The sequence below is a fragment of the Rhinolophus sinicus genome, linkage group LG01, assembly GCF_036562045.2.
Source record: "Rhinolophus sinicus isolate RSC01 linkage group LG01, ASM3656204v1, whole genome shotgun sequence".
NCBI classification, from domain to species: Eukaryota; Metazoa; Chordata; class Mammalia; order Chiroptera; family Rhinolophidae; genus Rhinolophus; species Rhinolophus sinicus.
Genome location: NC_133751.1, coordinates 114,894,937 through 114,916,156, shown reverse-complemented (window position 1 = coordinate 114,916,156; position 21,220 = coordinate 114,894,937). Strand labels below are relative to the sequence as shown.

General features: G+C 37.7%; 1 protein-coding gene and 1 pseudogene across 2 annotated transcripts in view; both read right to left on the bottom strand.

Moving 5' to 3' along the window:
- CNTNAP5 (contactin associated protein family member 5) overlaps positions 1 to 21,220 on the bottom strand; it is an 807,958-nt gene that overhangs the window by 394,168 nt on the left and 392,570 nt on the right. For both annotated transcript variants that reach the window (XM_019749551.2, XM_019749552.2), the window contains exon 7: positions 15,194 to 15,337. In XM_019749551.2, the coding sequence (XP_019605110.2) occupies positions 15,194 to 15,337 (144 nt within the window). The remainder of the gene's footprint in view (positions 1 to 15,193; positions 15,338 to 21,220) is intronic.
- LOC109456981 (large ribosomal subunit protein mL45) lies at positions 20,348 to 21,210 on the bottom strand (annotated as a pseudogene).

The following is a 21,220-nucleotide window of genomic DNA, read 5'->3' as shown; positions in this document are numbered from 1 at the left end:
GTAAGTGATTGGGTCAATGAAATTTAGAGCAATCTACCACCTTAGGTTCTAGATTGTAAACTTCTTATTCAAAGTTTCAGTGGCAAGACTGGGGGAGCAGGTTTGCCACCCCAAAATATGTCTTTTGGGATATTGATTTTAAGCTGGTTATTAAGAGTCAAAAGACTCAGAAAGAACTTTTGATCCTCCTCCCTCACCTGCCTGAAGGAATTTAGATAGAAAAATCTGCTTCAAAGGAAGAGAATTTTAACATGTGCACCTTATCACATATAGATTAAGTGTGGTAGACCTGGAGAAATCCAGCAGAGTCTGTTTGCTGGACTCCCCTCTGTGTCCCATTGTTTCTGGGTGGCCCTGCAATAATTTGTTTACCACATGTTTGCTCTTTCTCATCTCCCTGTAAATTGCCTATTTCCCTTTGAAATCCCAGACCCCTGCCCCCTCTCCTTTGTCCAGAATGACATATAAGCCTCAACTGCCCATTGTGTTCTGGGATCGCCTGTTCTATGGCACCTCTGCATGGACACCCATAATAAATTCTGGACATTTTCTCCTGTTAATCTGTCTCATGTTAATTAACACTTTGATCTTGGACTTCTAGCCTCCAGAACTGTGAGAAAATAGTTCTCTGTGGCTTCAGCCATGCCCCCCAGGCTGTGGTATTTTGTTGTGGCAGTCCTTGGAAGCTAACACAGTGATAGACGGACTTGAAACAATTCTGCTTAAAGAAATCTTTGAGTTGAAAGGTATTTTAGACAGTATCTAGAGAGCATTTCTTAATCACAGATGGCACCAGAAAGAATAAGTTAATTGCAAAGTTGTTATAAGTTATTACCCCATCCAAAAAAAAGAAAAAATGTAGAAAGGTTGAAAGAAAATTATTTTTGCACCTCCACTGTAGATAGCTGATACAAATGCTTTATGAGTAAGTGGTCTCCAGATAATAAAATCTTAAGTGACTGTTATGACCGGAATTCTATTTCCCCAGGATTTATAAGTTGAAGCACCAACCCTCTCGTATCTAAGAATGGGACTGTATTTGGAGATAGAGAAACTAAAGAGGTGATTAAGGTAAAATGAGGCCACTAGGGTGGGTCCTAAACCAAGTTGACCAGTGTCCAGACAAGAACGGGCCACCTGGACACATAGGAACACATCAACTATATGTGCACATAACAGAAAGATTATCTGAGGACACAGCCAGAAGCTGGGCAGCTGCCAGCCAAAGAGAGGCCTCCGGAGAAACCAAACCTGCCAACACTTTGATCTTGGACTTCTAACCTGCGGAGCTGTGAGAAAATAATTCTCTGTTGTTTAAGCCAAGGCCCCCAGGCTGTGATATTTTGTTGTGGCAGTCCTTGAAAACTAACACAGTGATAGAGAGACTTTAAATAATTCTTCTTAAAGAAATCTTTGAGTTGAAAGGTGTTTTAGACACATTTAAAGAGTGTTTCTCAATTACAGATGGCACCAGAAAGAATAATTGTGAAGTTTACCCCACGACCTAGTGACCCAATTGGACAGAGAAGCCACATCTTCTGACCACAAAATGCACTTTCCCATTAGACCATGTTTTGCTGAATCAGGGGAGTAGAAATCATTAGTAGAGAGAGCCATCCCAAGGGTGGTCTTCTAATTATCTATCTCCAATCAGCCAAGAGTCAGATGGTGTTAAGTATCCATTAATTAGATGTGCAGACCACTGGTACAAAGATCAGTCTCCCTTCAAAAGATGCTCCAGATGATGTAAAATAGGGAGACATTCTTCCTCACTGCTATTCAGACCCTACACATTTATCTTGGTTGAATCATCACAGCAGAAGCTTGAACAAATATTTATTAAGCACTTACTATCTTTAGTGCACTCACTTCCTGCCTAGAAATTCAAATGACTGCTTTCTCTCTTACAAAAAATTCATTCACTTACTCAACACTTCTTGATCACCATTTTCATAATCTAACTTTATTTTAGTTAAATTTTAGAAACCCAGTGATTAGAGCTGGATAGAAAATGTGAATAGAGAACAGCATAGTAGTTGATCATGGATTTGGCATCAGAAAGACCAGGCACAGAGAATAGGTTCTGTCATTTGCTAGTTATGTATCTTGGGCAAGTTACTTTAACACTTACTTATTTTTGCAATTGCAAAATAAAACCACAAATAGTTATCCACTCCATAGGGTTATTTCAATGATTTAAAATTGATAAATGTGAAAATCAGTTGACAGAGTATCCGGCACACACTAAATGCTTAATAAATTATTATTTTTGTTAGAGAGTATGTGGATAAGACAAAAAGAAATTGCATGAAGAATATTCCTTTGAAAAAAAGGTGAGAAAATACACATTTTTATAGTATGGTGGTTGCCTTTGTTGAGAGTGCAGGTTTTTACATTTTTCTTTGTACCTTTCTGTGTTTTCCAAATTTCCTATAATCCATAAACATTAGTTTTTAAATGAAAATGGGAATTAAGTATTATTTTCAAGATACTTGTTGGTTCATATATTGGTTACGTGGGTATGCTGGTGAGACAGCTGGGATTCCTGTGCTTTCCTAGAGCAGTGTCAGCCCTAATCGCCTCACAACTCATAAAATGCACGAACCAGTGCTTCCTAGAGAGGGTGTGAGGGTTGCAGGGATATCTGGGTTACAAGCCACTGGGATTTGATACCCACACCATAGCTTGCCAAACCCTGGTTACAAACACTTAATTTTATGGGTAAAAACATTAAGAAAAGATGCTTAGACTGTCTTGCTGGGTTTTGGTAGTCATCACACTCAATGAAAAGTCCGATACATTCACACGCTATCTAGTTTACTGGAAGCAGGTGAAATGGGTTTTTGCTGTTTCTCCAGTATGGAGCACTGCATTTGTCCCTGCACACCATAGACTGCCTAGAAAACTAAGGGCACCTTCTGGAGCTGCCTGAGCTTCCATTCACCGTGGGAAACTGACATTTAATGTGCCATCCACCAGGTCCGACACTCTGGTGTGGTCCTTGCAGTGTTCCTCACATATTGTGCTGTCACCATGTGGGGGATATAAATGAAGTGGTGGCAGGCTTTCAGGCATGCCATCACCCCCAAATCTGTTCAGACTGGAGATTTCTACCAGACACTTCAAATGTGGACTACATGTGTCCATTTAAACTTGTTCTGATCTCAGAGTTACTTTCCCAGATTCAATCTTTTAATTTTCACTTTAAAATTATTATTCTTATTTTTAAAGATAAAATGTTTATTTAGCTTGGATTGTACTGATGCAAGGAGGACAAATATAACAAATATAATGCCCTTCAAGGGGCTGACTTCCTTGGTTGAAGCAAGGCAAATTATGGACCTTCTTACAGCACGGTCGCTGTGGGGGAGAGTGAGTAACCCTGAGGGAAGACAGAATTGGAGTGATGAGCTGAACTAAGATATTAAAGAGAATGTAGAAAGGAATGGCAGGAAAATAAAACAATTTCAAAGGAGGTGAGTAAGCTGCATGAGAAAATCTTTCGGTGAAATTTGAGAAGTTTTGTGAGAATTGATAGTTAAGTTCCTGAACTTGTCGCAGCAATGTTTCTAACCTTTTTTTTTATATCAGAGGGATTATTCATTATGAATTTGTACCAACAGGACAAACAGTTAACCAAGTTTACTATATGAAAGTGCTAAAAAGGTTGTGTGAAAAAATTAGACGACCTGACCTTTTTCCCAACAATTCATGGCTCTGGCATCACGACAATGCACCAGCTCACACGGCACTGTCTGTGAGGGAGTTTGTAGCCAGTAAACAAATAACTGTATTGGAACACCCTCCCTACTCACCTGATCTGACCCCCAATGACTTCTTTCTTTACTTGAAGGTAAAGGAAATACTGAAAGGAAGACATTTTGATGACATTCAAGACATAAAGGGCAATATGACGACAGCTCTGATGACCATTCCAGAAAAAGAGTTCCAAAATTGCTTTGAAGGGTGGACTAGGCGCTGGCATCGGTGCATAGCTTCCCAAGGGGAGTACTTCCAAAGTGACCCTAGTGATATTCAGCAATGAGGCATGTAGCACTTTTTATAAGATGCATTCGTGAACTTAATTGTCAGACTTCGTATGTGTATTTGTCATAATTTATGTTGAGCGGTAAATTTTTTGGATTCATCCAATACAGGTCTACACATCGAGGACCCTAACACTTTTGAGTATGAGGAATTCTTTCTAATGTAATGAACTGCATGGACCCATAAAACAGAGTGGTTATAGTGTCACTCCTTTTTATAAGCAAATATGCAATGACAAAGTAAAATAATGACTATGTTCCTATTCACAAGAGCCCTGACTTATATTGAGATTTTGTATTTCATATATTTGTGAGACATGCTATTATTGCCTAAGGCTGTGCTTGGGCTACGTTGAGTCATGAATATGCATGAGCCTCCCTTTGTCTTCCCAACCCCTTCTTGAAGATGTCCAGGGCCTCTAACTTTTAACCTAGATTTTAAAAGGAAAAAATGAGATTAGTGCCAGTCATCCAATTCTGGGACTCAGCTCCAAAGCTACCCTTCTTTGCCCTGCTGCTGATACTGGAGTTGGACCCTGTAAACATGTTTCTTTTGTCAGCTAGCCAAATGTTACACTCTGACAGTAGAGGGAATGTATTTAACACTATGAGTGACACAGGAAAGTATGTCTATTTTGTGAAACTTATAAAATATTTAGGGTGATAGGAAAAAAACTCTTGCAAAGAAGTAGACTGGACTAAAACATATTGTTTCCCAGATGTACTTATGTCTCCACATTGTGTTTTTGCATAGACCATTCGCTGGCTTGGACTGTCTTCCTATCACTTTGGAATAATCTAATTCTTTAATGTTCATATCAACTTCCCACACTTTCATGAAATCTTTCTTGATTGCCAGCCCTGTGAGTTCTTCTCCTTGACTCTTGACTATCTTTGAAACTTGCCGAGAGTGAGCAGTGACTGGCTTGTGGCCGTTGGAAGCACTGTTAGCCTTACAGGCTAGAGGGCAGGGGGTGTAGTAAGAGCAAGAAAGCAGGAAGGTGGAACACCAAACGGAAAACCAGGGTCATTGAAAGTGATCAAGGTGGTGAAACACACAAAAAGTGCAGGTCAGACCACAAAGGCTGGTGAAATGAGAAGAGGTGTGGCCATCACAATTGTGCCTGGAGACAAGAAAACACATGTGAAGAGACAGCCAGGGTAAGAGCATCAGCTTTGAATTCTGATCTCTGAAATGGTGACCCAGTGTCCAGTATGTGGATGATGGGGCATAGAGAGTATTAAAGTTTCCCACCCATTAGAGGCAAGGATCATGAATTGTGAACACAGGAGATACTCAATAACTGTATTTTGATGATGATGACAATGACGACGACGACGACGATGATGATGGTGATGAACGGAGTGCTACGTTGCATCATGCTGTGCAAGTGTGAGGTTAACAGCAAGGAAAGCATAAGGAACCCGAGTGTCTGAGGGACTCTGAGGGGTGGTGGGGTCTGAAATGTATTAGACAGGGCCTGGAGACACAGTATATGGACACCACTGCTCTTCTAAAACCATGGTGGCTTCCATAGCACCTTCTATCCAGTCTGGACCTGGCCCATGATTCTTCTTAGCACTGTGATCCAGGAAAGCCCAGACAACCTACTGGAGTTGATACAGTCAGCGTAGTAACTCCCAGACGATCACATTAGTACACTCTAACCGTGGTTCCATTTTTATAATTTTGAAACTTCCCAACTGTTTGCTACATAGCCACTGTCTCAAAGTCCTACATAGTTCCCCCAAACCTAGGTTTACCTGCCTGACTTCTAGTTACCACGGAGTGTCCCTACAAGGCAGCAACTAAAGATTCCGTGGCTGGAATTTGTTGGGGGATGCAGGACCCTGCTCTGACTCTGAGAATCAGTTAAGTATTTTGAGCATCACTCTGGTTCAGGGTGTTAACCCTACTTGTGAGTTTGAAGAAGGATGGCTAGTTTGGGGCTGGGTCAGGAAAGAGGTGAAGAAGAAAGGCAGCTTAGCTCGTATGGAAGAAACACAGAATGAAAAGGCTTAGAGAACTAGGCATGTAGAGAATTCCAGGAAGAGTGAATAACCTATGTGTGGCTAGAAAAGAAGAAGCACTGGTGAGAAACTGTGGGACATAAACTTCTGTATATTGAAGAGCTGATAATGAAGGATCCAAAACCAAAAATTTCCATTCACCTGGTAGGAATACAAGAGCCACTGGTCACAGAGGGCTGAGTCTCTGAGGTGGCACTTAACGCCTATGCAGGACTCCCATCCATCTCCTTAAACCCAGAAGGAGGCACTTGGTAGCTGGATGCCAGAGACAAGACACACTGAGAGCCACGATCTCCTGCCAAGATCACAGCCATCTAGGTATAAGGGAGTAGAATCTTCCCAGACACTCCACCCTCTGCTGCCACCTTTCTTTCTCTTGCCAAAGACAAGGATTCTGTCCCAAAGCTCTTACATTGCAAGAGACACCCAACAGAGGCTTATTTGGCAGTTAGCAAACCAGATAAGGGTCCATTCCTGAAACACCTCATTCGTCTTCAATTCCCAAGTAAGGAGTGCTGTTCAGCAATCTGCCCAGCCTTACTTTGTTTTTTTCTTCACTTTGACCTGAAAGTCATTCAGGGCCATAGGAAAAATAGATATATAATAAAAATGAGTAAGAGCTGACAGTGTAGTGCTTTCCAGAAGAGAAGAAGGCTGTGAATGACAGCCGTTGACTATATTGTTGACTTTCCATAGTCCTGACCATAAAGTATCTTTTAGTAGAAAGTGTGGATAATAACGTCTGCCCCTGCCTGCCTCACAGATGTTTCAGGGACAGAAGTACTAATAGTAACGTGGGTCCATCTGTCATCCCTCCATTCTCTGCCCTCTGGCATTAGCATCGTGATTTGTGGCATTGTCTATAAGACAGCTCTCTGAAACAAGACGTCTTGAAATTAATGCATTAGCATTGCTGTAATTATTCGGGGAGGGGGGACATAAAATGAACATCTTCGGCTCATTAGCTGGAAGTTTTGCATAGAAGAAACTGAGTTGATTTCAACTTTCATTTAGCACCACTCTTATAAAAAACATTTGAATATTTAAATGGCTGGAAAGCATGAGGTGAAACTGGCAGGATAGTCATGTTCCTCTGTACACTGTGGGCGGGTATGAAAATTGATACAGACTTTAAACAATATGGATTGAGTTACAAAACCATATTTGCATTATATTTGTAACCTCACTATTTTTGGCAGTATAACTTCAAGCAACTTATATTTCAACATGGTAGAATCTTGAACTATGGTAAATCTTAAACTTTAAATAAAATGTATTTAATGTTTAAATGATGTTTTAATGCTTATAAATAAAGAGATTAAATAATTTTAATGAAAAATTTAACACAGAAAATATTTTAAGAAAAATATTAACCATATAAGCAAGATATAAAGTTATCAATAACATATGCTATATAAAATATAGATTTAAAATGTGAAAATAAAGTACACATAGTTGAGAACAGCATTTTCCTCTCTGGCTGGTTGGGTGTTCTATTCTGTATATTCCAAAAGTGTATCAGGGATATACGGAAATATATATTTTTAATATTCTAAAGAAGATTTCTTTAATAACCTCAAGTAATGATTTCATCAGACGAGCTAATGAAACTGGTCACCTTGAAAAAGGAAGTCATAACACTGGTATACGGTAGAATAATTTTCAGAGAGGATGACCATTCCATTGTTATTTTTTTAAATTTTAAGTCACATTTTAGTCATATGACCTTGAAACTAACTTCAATTTTCCCAAAGAAAGAAAGGAGGCAACTCTCTGGAAGCTAATAATTTGAAAATAATTGTGTCAGGGTATGAGGAGCATACAACAGAGAAGCAGGTGATGTGAATGTCAGACTGGTTGAATGACAGTAGAAGACAGCAGGAGTGTTCAGAGAGAAGACATGATACGCTAGTTGCTTTTTCAAATGACTTCTTGCATCAGGGGAAAGTATAATTTATCACAGAGCATACTCACAGAGATGAAACAGGATGTCAGGGAAAAGCTAAAGATATTATAGGCTTCACTAGACATTGGAGAGTTTTCTCTGAGCAATTTTCATGAGCTTCTGGGTCACAGGAAGGTAAGACAAAGGTTTCTGGACTAGGGGTGTGTGTGTGTGTGTGTGTGTGTGTGTGTGTGTGTGTGTGTGTGTGTGTGACTATGTGAATATGTGTGCAATCTCATCTGCAGACTTATCTCCAAATGCAATGTTCCTGACTTCAGAGCTGCAAGAAATAAACAACCAGGCTCCAATGAATGAAAGCAGAGATGCAGACGAAAGATAATACATTTCCCAAACCCCTATTGTTACTTAGCATTCCTGTTACACCCAAGTCCACTGGGGAATATCTTTTCTAAACGCTTTATTTTAAAGGAATCCACCATGTAACAAAATCAGGACTAGATCTGGTCATTGAATTCCCTCAAATGAATGAGGTGGATAAGTTTGTAACATATTAATATTTACCAAAACCCACTGCATGATTTATTAAGTGTGGAAATAAACTGATCTTCAGATCCGGGAAGAAGAGCAGGCGCTGTCGCAAAACTGCTTTTACTATTTGCTGGCATCATAGATGCAAACACTGTACATAATGCGTTAATTATCTCCCTGTGGTGACAAATAAATATGGGTTTACAGGCCTACTTCATTGGAATGGATGGATAGGAACGTTACTTAATTATAGCTCCAGTTTACTGACTACTTACTGTGGACCTTGATGGTGCAGCATACATATTTGATTTTCACAATAACACTTTGAGGTTGGTACTATAATTGTCCCCATTTCATAAATTGAATGTGATTTAGTATCATTTAAATATTTCATTTCATAGTAACACTTTGAAGTAGGTATTAAAATTGTCCCATTTTACATATGAGGGTACTGAGGTTGGGAAACTTGCCTAAGGCCTCACAGCTGAATGAGAGTGGATGGGGGACTAGAAAACTAAGCCGTCTATTCACCATTATGCTACTTCCGGTGCTGCCAGGAACACTGGGATGAGAAGTCTGTGAAGCTTCCCTCTGGACTAGTGGAAACACATTTTACAATTGTTTAGCAATTTTAGCTGTGAGGGTGGGGGTAACATTATAGATGCTTAGTATTGTCCATTGCCAATCCAACTGCTTTACTTCAATTATTTATAGACAAAGGCACAGAAGTGAACTGACATGGTCAATTAGTTCCAAAGCCAATTCTGTAACCAAATTCCTTATATTGGCCATTTTCTTTTTTCTCCCCTTCTAGTGAAAAAGTAAATTAACGTGAGCATTTCTACTATCGTGTTTCCCCGAAAATAAGACCGGGTCTTATATTAATTTTTGCTTTAAAATACGCATTAGGTCTTACGTTCAGGGGGTATCATCCTGAAAAAAATCATGTTAGGACTTATTTTCCGGTTAGGTCTTATTTTTGGGGAAACACAGTCTGTCCTTTTTTAGAATTAAAAAAAAAAAATCAGTTTAAGATCTGCAATGAAATAAGTGGGTGAGACTCCAGCCAACTCCCAGAAAACCTCATCAATCTCCTTGCCTCTGGGAGAGGTGATAGCACACTCAGAAAAGAGGACTCAAAGAAAGCATCAAGTCTTATATAGTGGAAGGTATGAAATGAATCATTTTCAGGAATCTAGCAGGGCACTATATTTCTCATATTATTTACACAATAATCGACATTACAGGTACGGTATACACACTTCAATGGGCCATTCACTTTCTGAGTGTTTATTATACGGCAGTGTATTAGCATAGGATGAAAAATTTGAGGAAGGGTAGTGAGGTACTTTTATGTCTATTTTAAGCTGTTAGTTTTACTGCATTTAGGGACATGGAGGATCATCTTGTAGTCAAATCAATCTACAAAGACTAAATCAAATTATCGCCATGGAACAGCTGTTAAATCTCCAGGGAGTGGGCAGGTCCCACAAGAAGGAAATAACAAATTACAATGGGGGGGTGCTTCCTGAATGCAGCCTGATGGAGAGGTGTGTGCTAGAGGAAGTCACGGCTGGTGCTCGCTTGAGCCCCGAATCATACTTTGTAATTTAAGAATATTACCTACCATACACTCGCTTCCTGATTTGTTGATTCCTTGAGTCTCCTGCTAAACTCTGAAATCCCCAAGACTCAGTAACTGTGAGAGAGTCTGTGCACACTGGAAAGGACCAAAGCATCGTCCCTTTCAAAAGTCCTCACTTAGCACAGCAATGACTTGGCTTGGAGCAAAGCTGATTCTCTAGCTGATACTGTTTCTTTTGGGAAGCCTGACTAGGAGAATAAAGACTTTGCACTTGTAATTAAGAGTGCAAAGTATTTCTTCACACGTGGAATTCTAAAGAAAAAACAAAACAAACAAACAAAAAAACTAGGTATACGTGTGTGTGTGTGTGTAGTGATATGAATTTGCACGTCAGCAAGATGATAAAAGCAATTTGGAAAACAAATAAAGTTCACCCCTTTTAAATTGTGAAGATTAAAATTAAAGGTTGTCTACCTACAAAGTAAAACAGTTTTCTTGAGATTTTTTTCCAAGTACGTTAGTGCTAAATGGATTCTTTCTCTGAGCTTCATATTAAGGATACCACCAATTACGACTCTGAAGAATAAATAGGCTAGCAAAGTCTTCAGATACATGGTAAGTGCCATGGTAGTTTAAAATCAACAAAACATTTACTAATGTTTTAGTTAATTATTCTCTCAGAAGAGGGGATGATAAAAGCTGTCAATATTCAGAAATTTATGTTTTTCTCCTTGTTCTCCCTTACTTCTCCTTTTTTCCTGTGTCCTCAGTACCTTATCTAATATAGCTCAAGATTAAAGATATTTTCTAATGCGTAATATGTTTGGGAATTTCCTTTATGAATGTTGCCATAGGGATCTCAGTTATTTATATCTAAGTCTCAGGCTCTCATACCTTTGAGCCCCAATTTATGAACAATGGACATGAGCAATGTTTACTGAGCTCCTTACTCTGCCATCTCGTAGCGCAATGGCAACTAATTCTGCCCTGCCATTCAGATATGTTGATGGTCATAACATGAATCTAAGCTAAACTCCTAGTACTGTATGATCCCACGGTATCAGCAGATTAAATTCATTGGAACTGGTATATTATGAAATATTTCCTGGGAATAATATTGGGGAATGGATGGGCATGAGTACTTTACAAGGCTGAAGTCTCCTGACCTAGACTCAAGAAAAATGTCATTAGGAAGCAAGTGCTTAGTTTAATTAGGAGATGGACGACTTAAGCACAGGTGGTTGGGAGAATGGTCATGAATGAGCCAAGGAATGGATAAGCAATGTCACTAGATCGCCTAGAACCAGAGTCAGAGTCAGGTGTTAACCACCTCTTAGCACCACTATACTCTTCAGAACTAAAGGAGTCAGACATTTGGCACACCACTTTTAAAATGTTGACAACCTTTAACCCATGGTTGTTTTCCCTCAAGCAGGCCTGCCTAACACCTTGGAATCCAATGGCCACTTAAAAAGGAAAAGGGTTAACATTTGGAACCCCAAAATATAAATACCCATTATAGCTGATTCTTTTCAAAGGAAACAAATACCAAGATCATTTAAATTCCATAGTTTGTCCAGATATTCCAATGACTACATTGCAAAGAGAATTAACCTTTGTCTGTCAATGGTAGGATGGGCCATTCTTGTCATGGATTTTAAAAGAACATCCATTTCAGGGACATCTGCTTCTGGGGAGGTGGTGCAGTGTGATTCTCCTTATTTTTACCACTAAGTACAATTTAAAAACCCTGGCTATCATATTAAGCAAACCTAAGAAAATTCTGAATGGTTGAGAGAAGAGAGTCGGCATGTATAAGGATCTTGAGGCTCGAGGAACAGCAGTGGTGAGTTCCCTAGACTTTCCTTTTGCCTTATATATCCTAGACTTGTTGCTGAAGAAGCCAGCAGCTCAGAGACAGCAACTGGTGCAGACAAAAAAGAAATTCACTATTATCATAGATTCCTGCTCTCTCTAATTAGAGGACCAGGAAGGGGGCAGCATAGTAAGTCAGAACACCTTTAGACAATAACTGCTCTATGCCAGCCAAGCACCACAGAAAAAACTATAGCCCCACTACTATCCTGCTATGCTGGAACAAGGTGCTTAGAGACCCCAGTAAGGGTAGTGTCAGGAAAGACTAAGTAGGGATCCTGGACTTGAACCCTTGTTAGAAATAGCAAGCCTCTCCCTGTAGTATCAATGGAGACCACATATCTAGTGGAACCTGGATTTCTACTCCCACTCAACAGTAATGAGGAAGCCCTACCACTCTCTGCAAGGATGGTGTCAGAGATGGCTTAGTGGAAAGTCAGGACTTTTACTACTGCCCAGTGATAATGAAGGAGTGTGCACACACACACACTCACATACACACACACACACACACCACACTATGATGTCACTGTAGGTCACATGGGCAGCAGTGATAAGGCTTTCCTACCCATCACAGACAGGGAGGAATCATGGAAGGATGCAGAGCTGGAGCTTTCGTCTCTCTACACTGAGTAGTAGCAAGGAGCTCCCTACCCTTGGGTGTCAATGGAGGCTGAGTGAGAAATCTGGATTCTACCCCTCATCTAGCAGTATTTGGGTAAAACGCCCTTTCCCCCTACTTGAACAGACAGACAAAAGAAGAAGACAGATAAAACAGAAGATTTACATAAGATTCATCATAACATAATACCTAAAATGTCCAGATTACAAGCAAAACTTTTCTTGTTATACTGAGAAACAGGAAGATCTTAAAGTGAATGAAAAGTGTTGTCATCTCAGTGTTGAGATAAGACAGATGTTAGAATTCTCTTTAAGTAGCCATTATAACAAATATTTTTAAGTTGCATTATAACAAAAATCCTTCAAAGAGTAATTACACACTTAAGAAAAGAAAATAGAAAGCCTCAGTAAAAAATAACAATGTCTAAGCAAGGAAATAAAACATGTAAAGAAAACCATATTAGAATTTTGGAACTGAAAAATACAACATCAAATAATAATAATAATGACTGGGTACAATAACAGAATGAAAAGAATAAGAAAAATAATAAACTTGAAGCTCTAGCAATAGAAATTACCCAATCTAAAAAAACAGACAAATAGACCAAGAAGGGAGAGTGGATCAGAAACCTGTGGGAGTATAATAAAATATGTAGCATTCATATCTATGGCATTCAGAAAGAAGATAGAAAGACAAAAGGGCTAAAAATATATATATTCAAATACATAGCAGAATACTTCCCAGGTTTGGTGAAAGAAGCCCACAGGTTCAAGAAATTGAGTGAAACTCAAACAGGCTAAACCCAAAGAAATCCATACCATGACACATCAGAGTCAAACTCCTAAACACTAAAGACAAGATGTTAAAAGCACTAAGAGAGAAATAACATCTTATCTATATGGGAAATTTTTTTGAATAACTGGATTTGTCATCAGAAACTATTGAGGCCAGAAGGAAGTGGCCCATTATTTTTCAAGTGCTGAAAGAAAACAACAGTCAACCCAGAACCTTATGTCCAGTGAACATATATTTCAAGATGAAGGAAAAATAAGAGCATTTGTCACCAGCACACACACTCTAAAAGAATGGCTAAAGGACATTCTTTAAACAGAAAGAAAATTATAAAAGAAGGTACCTAGGAAGGAAGAAAGGAAGAACAACAATAAGCAAAAAAATAAGTGAATACAATACAGTTCCCTTTTTCTCTTGTATTTTCTGAATTATGTGTGACAGTTGCAAAAATAACACTGATATGATTATAAATATGTAGAGAATAAATAATAATTAAGATAATCATATAATTAACAGGAAAAGGTAAAGGAACATAAAAAGAGGTAAGATTCCTACAATTCACTAAAATTGGTGAAATAGCACTAAACTGTCTCAAGTTATGTGTATATAACATAATAAAGAAAACACTAACAAAAGCTATACACAGAGTTTCATTCAAACACTAGATATATCAACATAGAACTACAAAAATCATTCAAGAAACACAGAAATGTGGAGAAAAAAGAAATAGAAACAGAGAACAAACAGGAAAAAAGTATACATTCAAGCTCTAACAGATCAATAACTACATTTAAATGTAAATGGTAAATACACCAATTAAAATAAATTGACAGAGTGAATTTTAACAATGACTGTAGTATTTACTGTCTACAAGAAACTCACTTCAAGTATATTAATATAGGGATATTAAACATGAGAGAATGGAAAAAAGATATGCAAGCATTAATCAAAAGAAAGAAGGAACGTTTATCTCAATATCAGATATAGTTGAATTCAGAGGAAAGAAAGTTATCATAGACAGAGAAGAACATTATATATTGATAAAAATGGCCAATGCACAAGGAAGACGTAACAATCTTCACTGTGTAAATACCAAACAACAGACCTCTAAAATACATTAAGCGAAAACTGATAGAACTGGATACATAAACAGGCAAATCCACAATTATAGTTGGAAATATCAACACCCATTATTGAGCACCAATCACGCACAGGGCATTCTGCTAGGTATTGCGAATGCACTTGTGATAAATTAAAAGACAGTCCTGGCCCTCATGAAGCACATGGTCTATTGGGGAAGACAAACAGTAGTAATTAATTAAAAAATATTTAACTTGCCAACATGATAAATGCTGCACAGGGAATCTCAAAAACACCAAAAGTTAAACCTCTCGTTCAAATTGCCCTATTTTAAATATCAGCAATAAGATGACAAATACATAATTCCCAAACTATAGAATTCAATAGAATCTGAGGTTCTATTGTTTCATTTCTCAGAGGTAATAAAGAGAGTCACGTTATCACACTGCAGACTGCAAACCTTACCCACAGCTGCCACACAACTCAGCCAGAAACCCATGGGATTCCCTAGGTACCTCTAATGCATTTGTTTTTCCCAATAACGCAATCATGCTAGCCCAGTCAGTCCCTGCATTTCCTCTCCCTCTCCAATTTTGCTTGGGAGGCGGATGGGACCTCCAAAAGAGCACTATAAACACATAATGAAGAGGTACTAAGGGTGGGATGGGTAAAGTAAGACTTACCCCAAAGGGTTAGAAACTGTCAAGCTGAAGAAGATGTTGACTTACCACGGTGTAAATCTGATGTTTTCGTCTTTTAGCCAGGTCAATTATGTTTATTCCATTGTAGTAAAGATTTTCCATACATCCATGGAAATTTTTCTTTAAAAAGGTCCCAGGTTTGCCTGGTACTGGAATTCCTCCAAAACTAAGCTTTATGAGGAGGGGGAAAAAAACAAAAAAACAACAACAAAAAACTTAGTTATAAGCTCTGAAGAAATAGCAACGGAAAGTAAGCAAGTGCATTTTCAGTAGATTCAATTGTACGAGTATGCATGAGCCAAGTGGTTCAAATAATTATAGATGCCACTTGATTACACATTTAAAAGGATACTGATTAGCTCACATAAAAATAACTATAATTGATTGCTTTTTAAGCGTTTACAACACATTTCACTTCCTTTCTGAACCTTTTTAATACTCAATAAAACATTAGTTTAGAGAAGGAGGAGGGAAAAAAAATAAACAGATTTATATTTATCTCTGATGCAAACCTCTGAGAGAATATGGCCAAACTAAAGCCAAGGGACCAACAAAATATACCTCTATTCAGCTCTAGTGAGACGTAGAGCATCATACCCAAAAAGCCTATGTGCACGGTCATTCCCAAACTATTTGCTATAAAAATGAAAATTAGAAAACAATTCAAATAGTTCATATAGTGTTTTAAAGGAAATAATTAAGAAGCAATATGATAGAATCTTAGTTGTCAATAGTGGTATTAAACATTAGTGATTATGGGAGATAAGAGTAATGTTTATTGAAAAATACAATTTAATATTTGGGTGTAAAGTATGATGTCAGCAGTAAGAAATTGTGCTTACAATGTGACTGGAGGAAATACACTGAAAGTGTAAATGGTGGTTGTCTCTAGAAAGGTTATGGAATACTAGTTTTCTTTTCCACTTTCCTTTCCAGTGAAAATTACTACAAATTACTTTTATAATGAAAACATTATTTAAAAACAAACCAGATCTCTTATGAATATTCTTCCTACTATAGGGGAAGCCAAGTTAGTTTCTATAATTATGTTTCTCTGAACACCATTTGATAAATAACCGAGTTTTTCTTCACTGCTTTGAAATGACGCCTTTACCAGGTACTTAAACTATAATGGAAGAGCGGGTGTGTTGCAGGAGGATTTGTTCTCCCTATCAGGATGTCTTCTGCTTTGATGAGTAGCTAACTGATATAAGTCTACTGCTACATGTCTAGTTTTTTTCCTTGTAAGTTCCACACTAATTTTTTTTTAAAAGTTTCTGAATACACAGTAATATATAATAACAGTTATTATTCTTGCTGCCCACTTTTACTTATTATTGCTTTACTCTGTAAAAATAATTATTTGATATTTTGCCCATTTTATTTCAAAGTTACATTTTAGAATAATTTTATTTAAAATAGCCTGTTGAAATTTTGATTGATAATTTATTATTTCCATTAACACATTTACTTGAAGAAAAATAGATTTTTTGAACTATTTCATCTTCCTATACAACAGCCCAGTGTCTTTTTCTATTTTCCAAATATTTTTGGTAAGGGCATTCACCTAAGGTTAACATTTTCTTTCCCTACTTCACATATTCATCATTAAATTAATTCTTGTGAATTTCATACTTTAAAAATTTACACTGTAAATTAATTATTTTAATCAAATACACATTTTAACATATGACTTAATTACTCATTCCTGTTACTTTCTCAATCCAGACATTTATATATTAAATAATATACTTTTTATCTAATTTCATTAGGGGAAATATTCAAACATCATCATATGATGTTTAAAATACTTTACTTTTTTCTATACTTAATTTTTATATATTTTTTATTGTTTCATTGACCTGGTCAAAACTTCCTAAAGTCTAGCCAAAACTTTTTAAGCAATATTAAATAATAATCATGTGATATAACTTTAAAAACAGACAATACTTTTAATATATTTCCCAAGAACATATAATACTGATTCTCATTAAAGAAGTATCCTTTAATGAGATGACACCACATCTCATTAAAGAAGTATCCTTCTACTGCTATTTTACATATAATTCATTTATTTTCTTATTTATTTATTTGTTTGTTTGAAATGAGAAATAAATGCTCAGTTTATCAATTGGCTTTTCAAAACTCCACGTGAAAGAATACAGGGCATTTTATGTTTAAACTACTGATAGGTTGAATTATATTAATAAATCATAAATTAATAGATTATCTTTAATTGAATCACTCTTTATCCCATTTACCTTAAAATATATGTGCTTATAGTTTAAGTAGTAAACAAGTTTAAGATATAGTTTTCTTCTTTTTTTCAAGTATTTATATCAAGTCTAGATTTGTCTCTGAGAAAAACTAAGAGTTTTGTCTTTGTCTCTATTTAAGAATAGCTCATATATCTTGGGAAATACTCTGCAAAAAACATCAATGAATCTGTTACTTCACAAATATTTTGCGAATTATTTCTTTTATAACTTGCAAGATCTTCCCTGTTGATTTGTTGCAGCATTCAAATATGTTCAATTTGAGTCATTTGCATTAAAAAATATTAATCGCTGTCTTGTAAATTGTGTAAATTAAATGTGTAATGTAAAAATATTATTATCTACTTGTTACTTTTACTTATTATTTGTTGGAAGATTATGTTTTTTTAGAGCAGTTTTAAGTTCATAGCAAAATTGAGAGGAAGGTACAGAGGCGTCCTTTATCCCCTCTGCCCTCCGACATGCACAGCCCCACTCATTGTTGCTATCCCTCACTGGAGTGGTACCTTTGTTAAAATTGGTGAACCTACATTGACACATCATAATTACCCAAAGTCCATAGTTTACCTTATAGTTCACTCTTGGTGCTATACATTCCATTGAGCAAATGTACAAGGCTATGTATCCACCATTACTGTATCATATAGAGTATTTTCATTGCTCTAAAAATCCTCTGTGCTCTAGCTAATTCATCCTTCCTGGCTGACCTCTATCTCTGGCAACTACTGATATTTTTATTGTCTCCATAGTTTTGCCTTTTCCAGAATTTCATACAGTTGTAATCATACATTATGTCGCCTTTTTGTATTAGATTTTTCCTCTTAATAATGTGGGTTTAAGTTTTTTAAGCCATGTCTTTTCATGGCTGGATAGCTCATTTCCTTTTCGTGCTGAATAATATTCTATTGTCTGGATGGACCACAGTTTATTTATTCATTCACCTACTAAAGGACATCTTCCTTGCTTCCAGGTTTTGGCAGCTATCAATAAGCTGTTATAAACATGTGTGCATATTTTTGTTCTTGTTCATTCTTATAATTTTAAATATGTAATACAAATGTATGCTTTTCATTTTCAGGTCTGTCAGCTTCTTCAATTTGTAAAAATGTTTTCAACACTCCACTTCTCTCAGGTGTAATTTAGAAAGATATTTGTCACACGGCAATATTTTTAAAAGAGGGAAAGGGAAGAAACACTTTCTTTTCAATAGCAAAAAAGTGTTTGAAGAACTTGGGGTGGAGAGATTTTTTAAAGAAGTCAAATAGTATGGAGGATACTGAATATCACAAAATTACAATTTCTCATCACACTGAGAACAAAAGCTCTCTCTAGTCTGAATAGTGGATGTTTAGAGAAATTTGGTGGAGACAAGGGTAGAGTTAGTAGTGTGGACCCGCTCTTTGGTTCTCTCTGGGAGATTGAAACCCTATTAAGATTTGGGTGGATGAGGGTAGAGGACACAGAGCTTTTGGAAAACAGGGTTATTTCTCCTCTGATTTTCATAGGCATGATGGCTGCAAGCGTATTAGAGATTCTTGAAGTTCATCCTGGCCCCAGAGCAAAACTTTGCTGGAAGGAAGACAGATTAGCAGTGGGTAAAGGAAGTGGCAACATACAATGTATGAAAATTGCTTAAGAATGACCTGGTCACTCTAGCATAGTGGACAGTAGGCTGCTGAGGACCCCATTCCTACCCCCCACAGACCGATGAGAGCAGGGTGGGGGAATATGGGTGAACCAAGGCTACCAGTAAACGTGTAAAGAGCTGGTAGCTGGATTGAAGGTCTGAGAAAGTCCAAGTAACTAGACCTTGTAGCCATGAGGCTATGGCAGGTTCTATGGACGGCAGCTGCAGAATTCCCACGCTTCCCCTAACACAAAACAATACCCAACCCACACAGCCAGTGACCTAACCAGGAAAAAGAAAATTAGATGGGGAAAGAAGAAACCTCAATATGATACACATTTACTCGTAGCACACTGTTTTAAATAGGTATTAACTAGGTATCATTCATCATCAAGGTTATGTTCTTCTGCCACCAGGGGAAGTGAGGGCTGATGAGCATATCAAAGTCAGTTGGAGAGAAGGAATATTGCATTTCTGCACATTTGAGTGTGAGCATAGATTTTCAACCTGCTTTATATTTTTAAAGTTTTAAAGTAGTTGAGAATTTGAGATTGTAGTTATATTACTGAATTACAGATTCAGTTCATTATCAAATAAGTCAGATTGGAACATTTTGCTCCATAGTGACAAGAGAAATATTCTGAGATGTCCTAAATTAAATTACAGCAGGCTGTCGACTGGGAGAGAGAGCTATAGGCAGAAACCAACAAAAGACAACTCACATTCTGGAATGTATGTTGAGACTTTGAATCAACTTCCGGGAAGCTATGTCAGCTGTTAGCTAGAAGGAATGGCCACCCTCAGATACCACCCATCTTGCTTACTCATGAACGTTCTGGACCATTGCCCACAACCAATCCAAAAGCAGTAAATACTTCTTCCTTACGGACGGTGCACATACATTTGTGAGTTATGCCAGCACCCATCTTTTACAGTGCAATGTCAGAAGCAGCATCTCAGGAGCTTTTCTGGGTGTATTCAAACACTGACTTGCACCTTTTGTGGGACTTGGAGCAAAATACCTCACTCTTTGTGATTCATTTTCCTCATATATAAAATGTACATAAAAATAACTTAGCTTGACTGAGCTAATATGAGAATTAAAGAGTTCCTAAACCTGAAGCATTTATTTACTTTTATTATTTATTGATATTTTCTGAGAGAACAAAGGTAGCTCTTTCTACTGCATGAGGAAGATGGATGACTTCACAGCTCCCAGACACCTCATCAGCCTTGCTTCACCTCCGAGGTCACTTTTGCTATCAGGCTAGTTGGGGCTTATGGGCCTCTCCTTGTGGCTTTTCTGTGGTGGCCAGGAATCATCACTGTCTTAATGATGGGTTGCTCAGGGGACGTCTATGGGGGTCATCTTGCCGTGCATTATCTAGCTCTCACAGTAGTCTGTCAGGTGCTTTTCTAAGACAACATACTCCAGGACATCCTTGGGCATGTCTTCCTGTCCATACATTAATCTGCCGACCGGTCATACATGGCCAAAGCCTGCCAGGTGTATGTGCGATGGTGACCTGGCCACATGTGTTGCTCTGGTTCAGCATTGAAGAGCGAACCCGGACTACTTGGGGTGGCTCTAAAGATTCTACAAAGCTCCAGCAGTCTTATATTTGATGTCCCAGACCAAGTCTGGAAAACGATTTTCAGTTACCAAGGTATGAAGTCAGTCATGGTCTGAGTTGTTTAGACAAAGATGAGTTTCAATAAAGCTATCCTTAGCTTTATCAGGGAAGTCCCTTATTTTAAAATTAGCATCATATTGTCTTATCTTTCATGTTGACAATTGTAATACCACATTTTTCTCTTCCATCGCTCAGTTTTCTGTGCCAGTCCTTCCTTTGAAAGAGATGGCACCCGAGCATCCCCCTCTGGAGGAACACAGGCATCAGAGATACCAGCTGTACAGGTCAGATATACAGGACGTTCCAACCATTATGGAGGAATGACCAGTCCTGCTTTCTAGGTGTGCTCTATAAACTCTTCTTCTGATTTGCATTTGGTTTCTTAAGTAGGCGGTGTGAAACGTTTTTAGTTCTCACTGAAACTACAGCCATGGACTGAATGACCAGGACTGGCTGCCGAGTCCACCACCCTAGAGCTCTGTCTAAGCAAAGCAACCCCCACGGCATCCTAAACCTG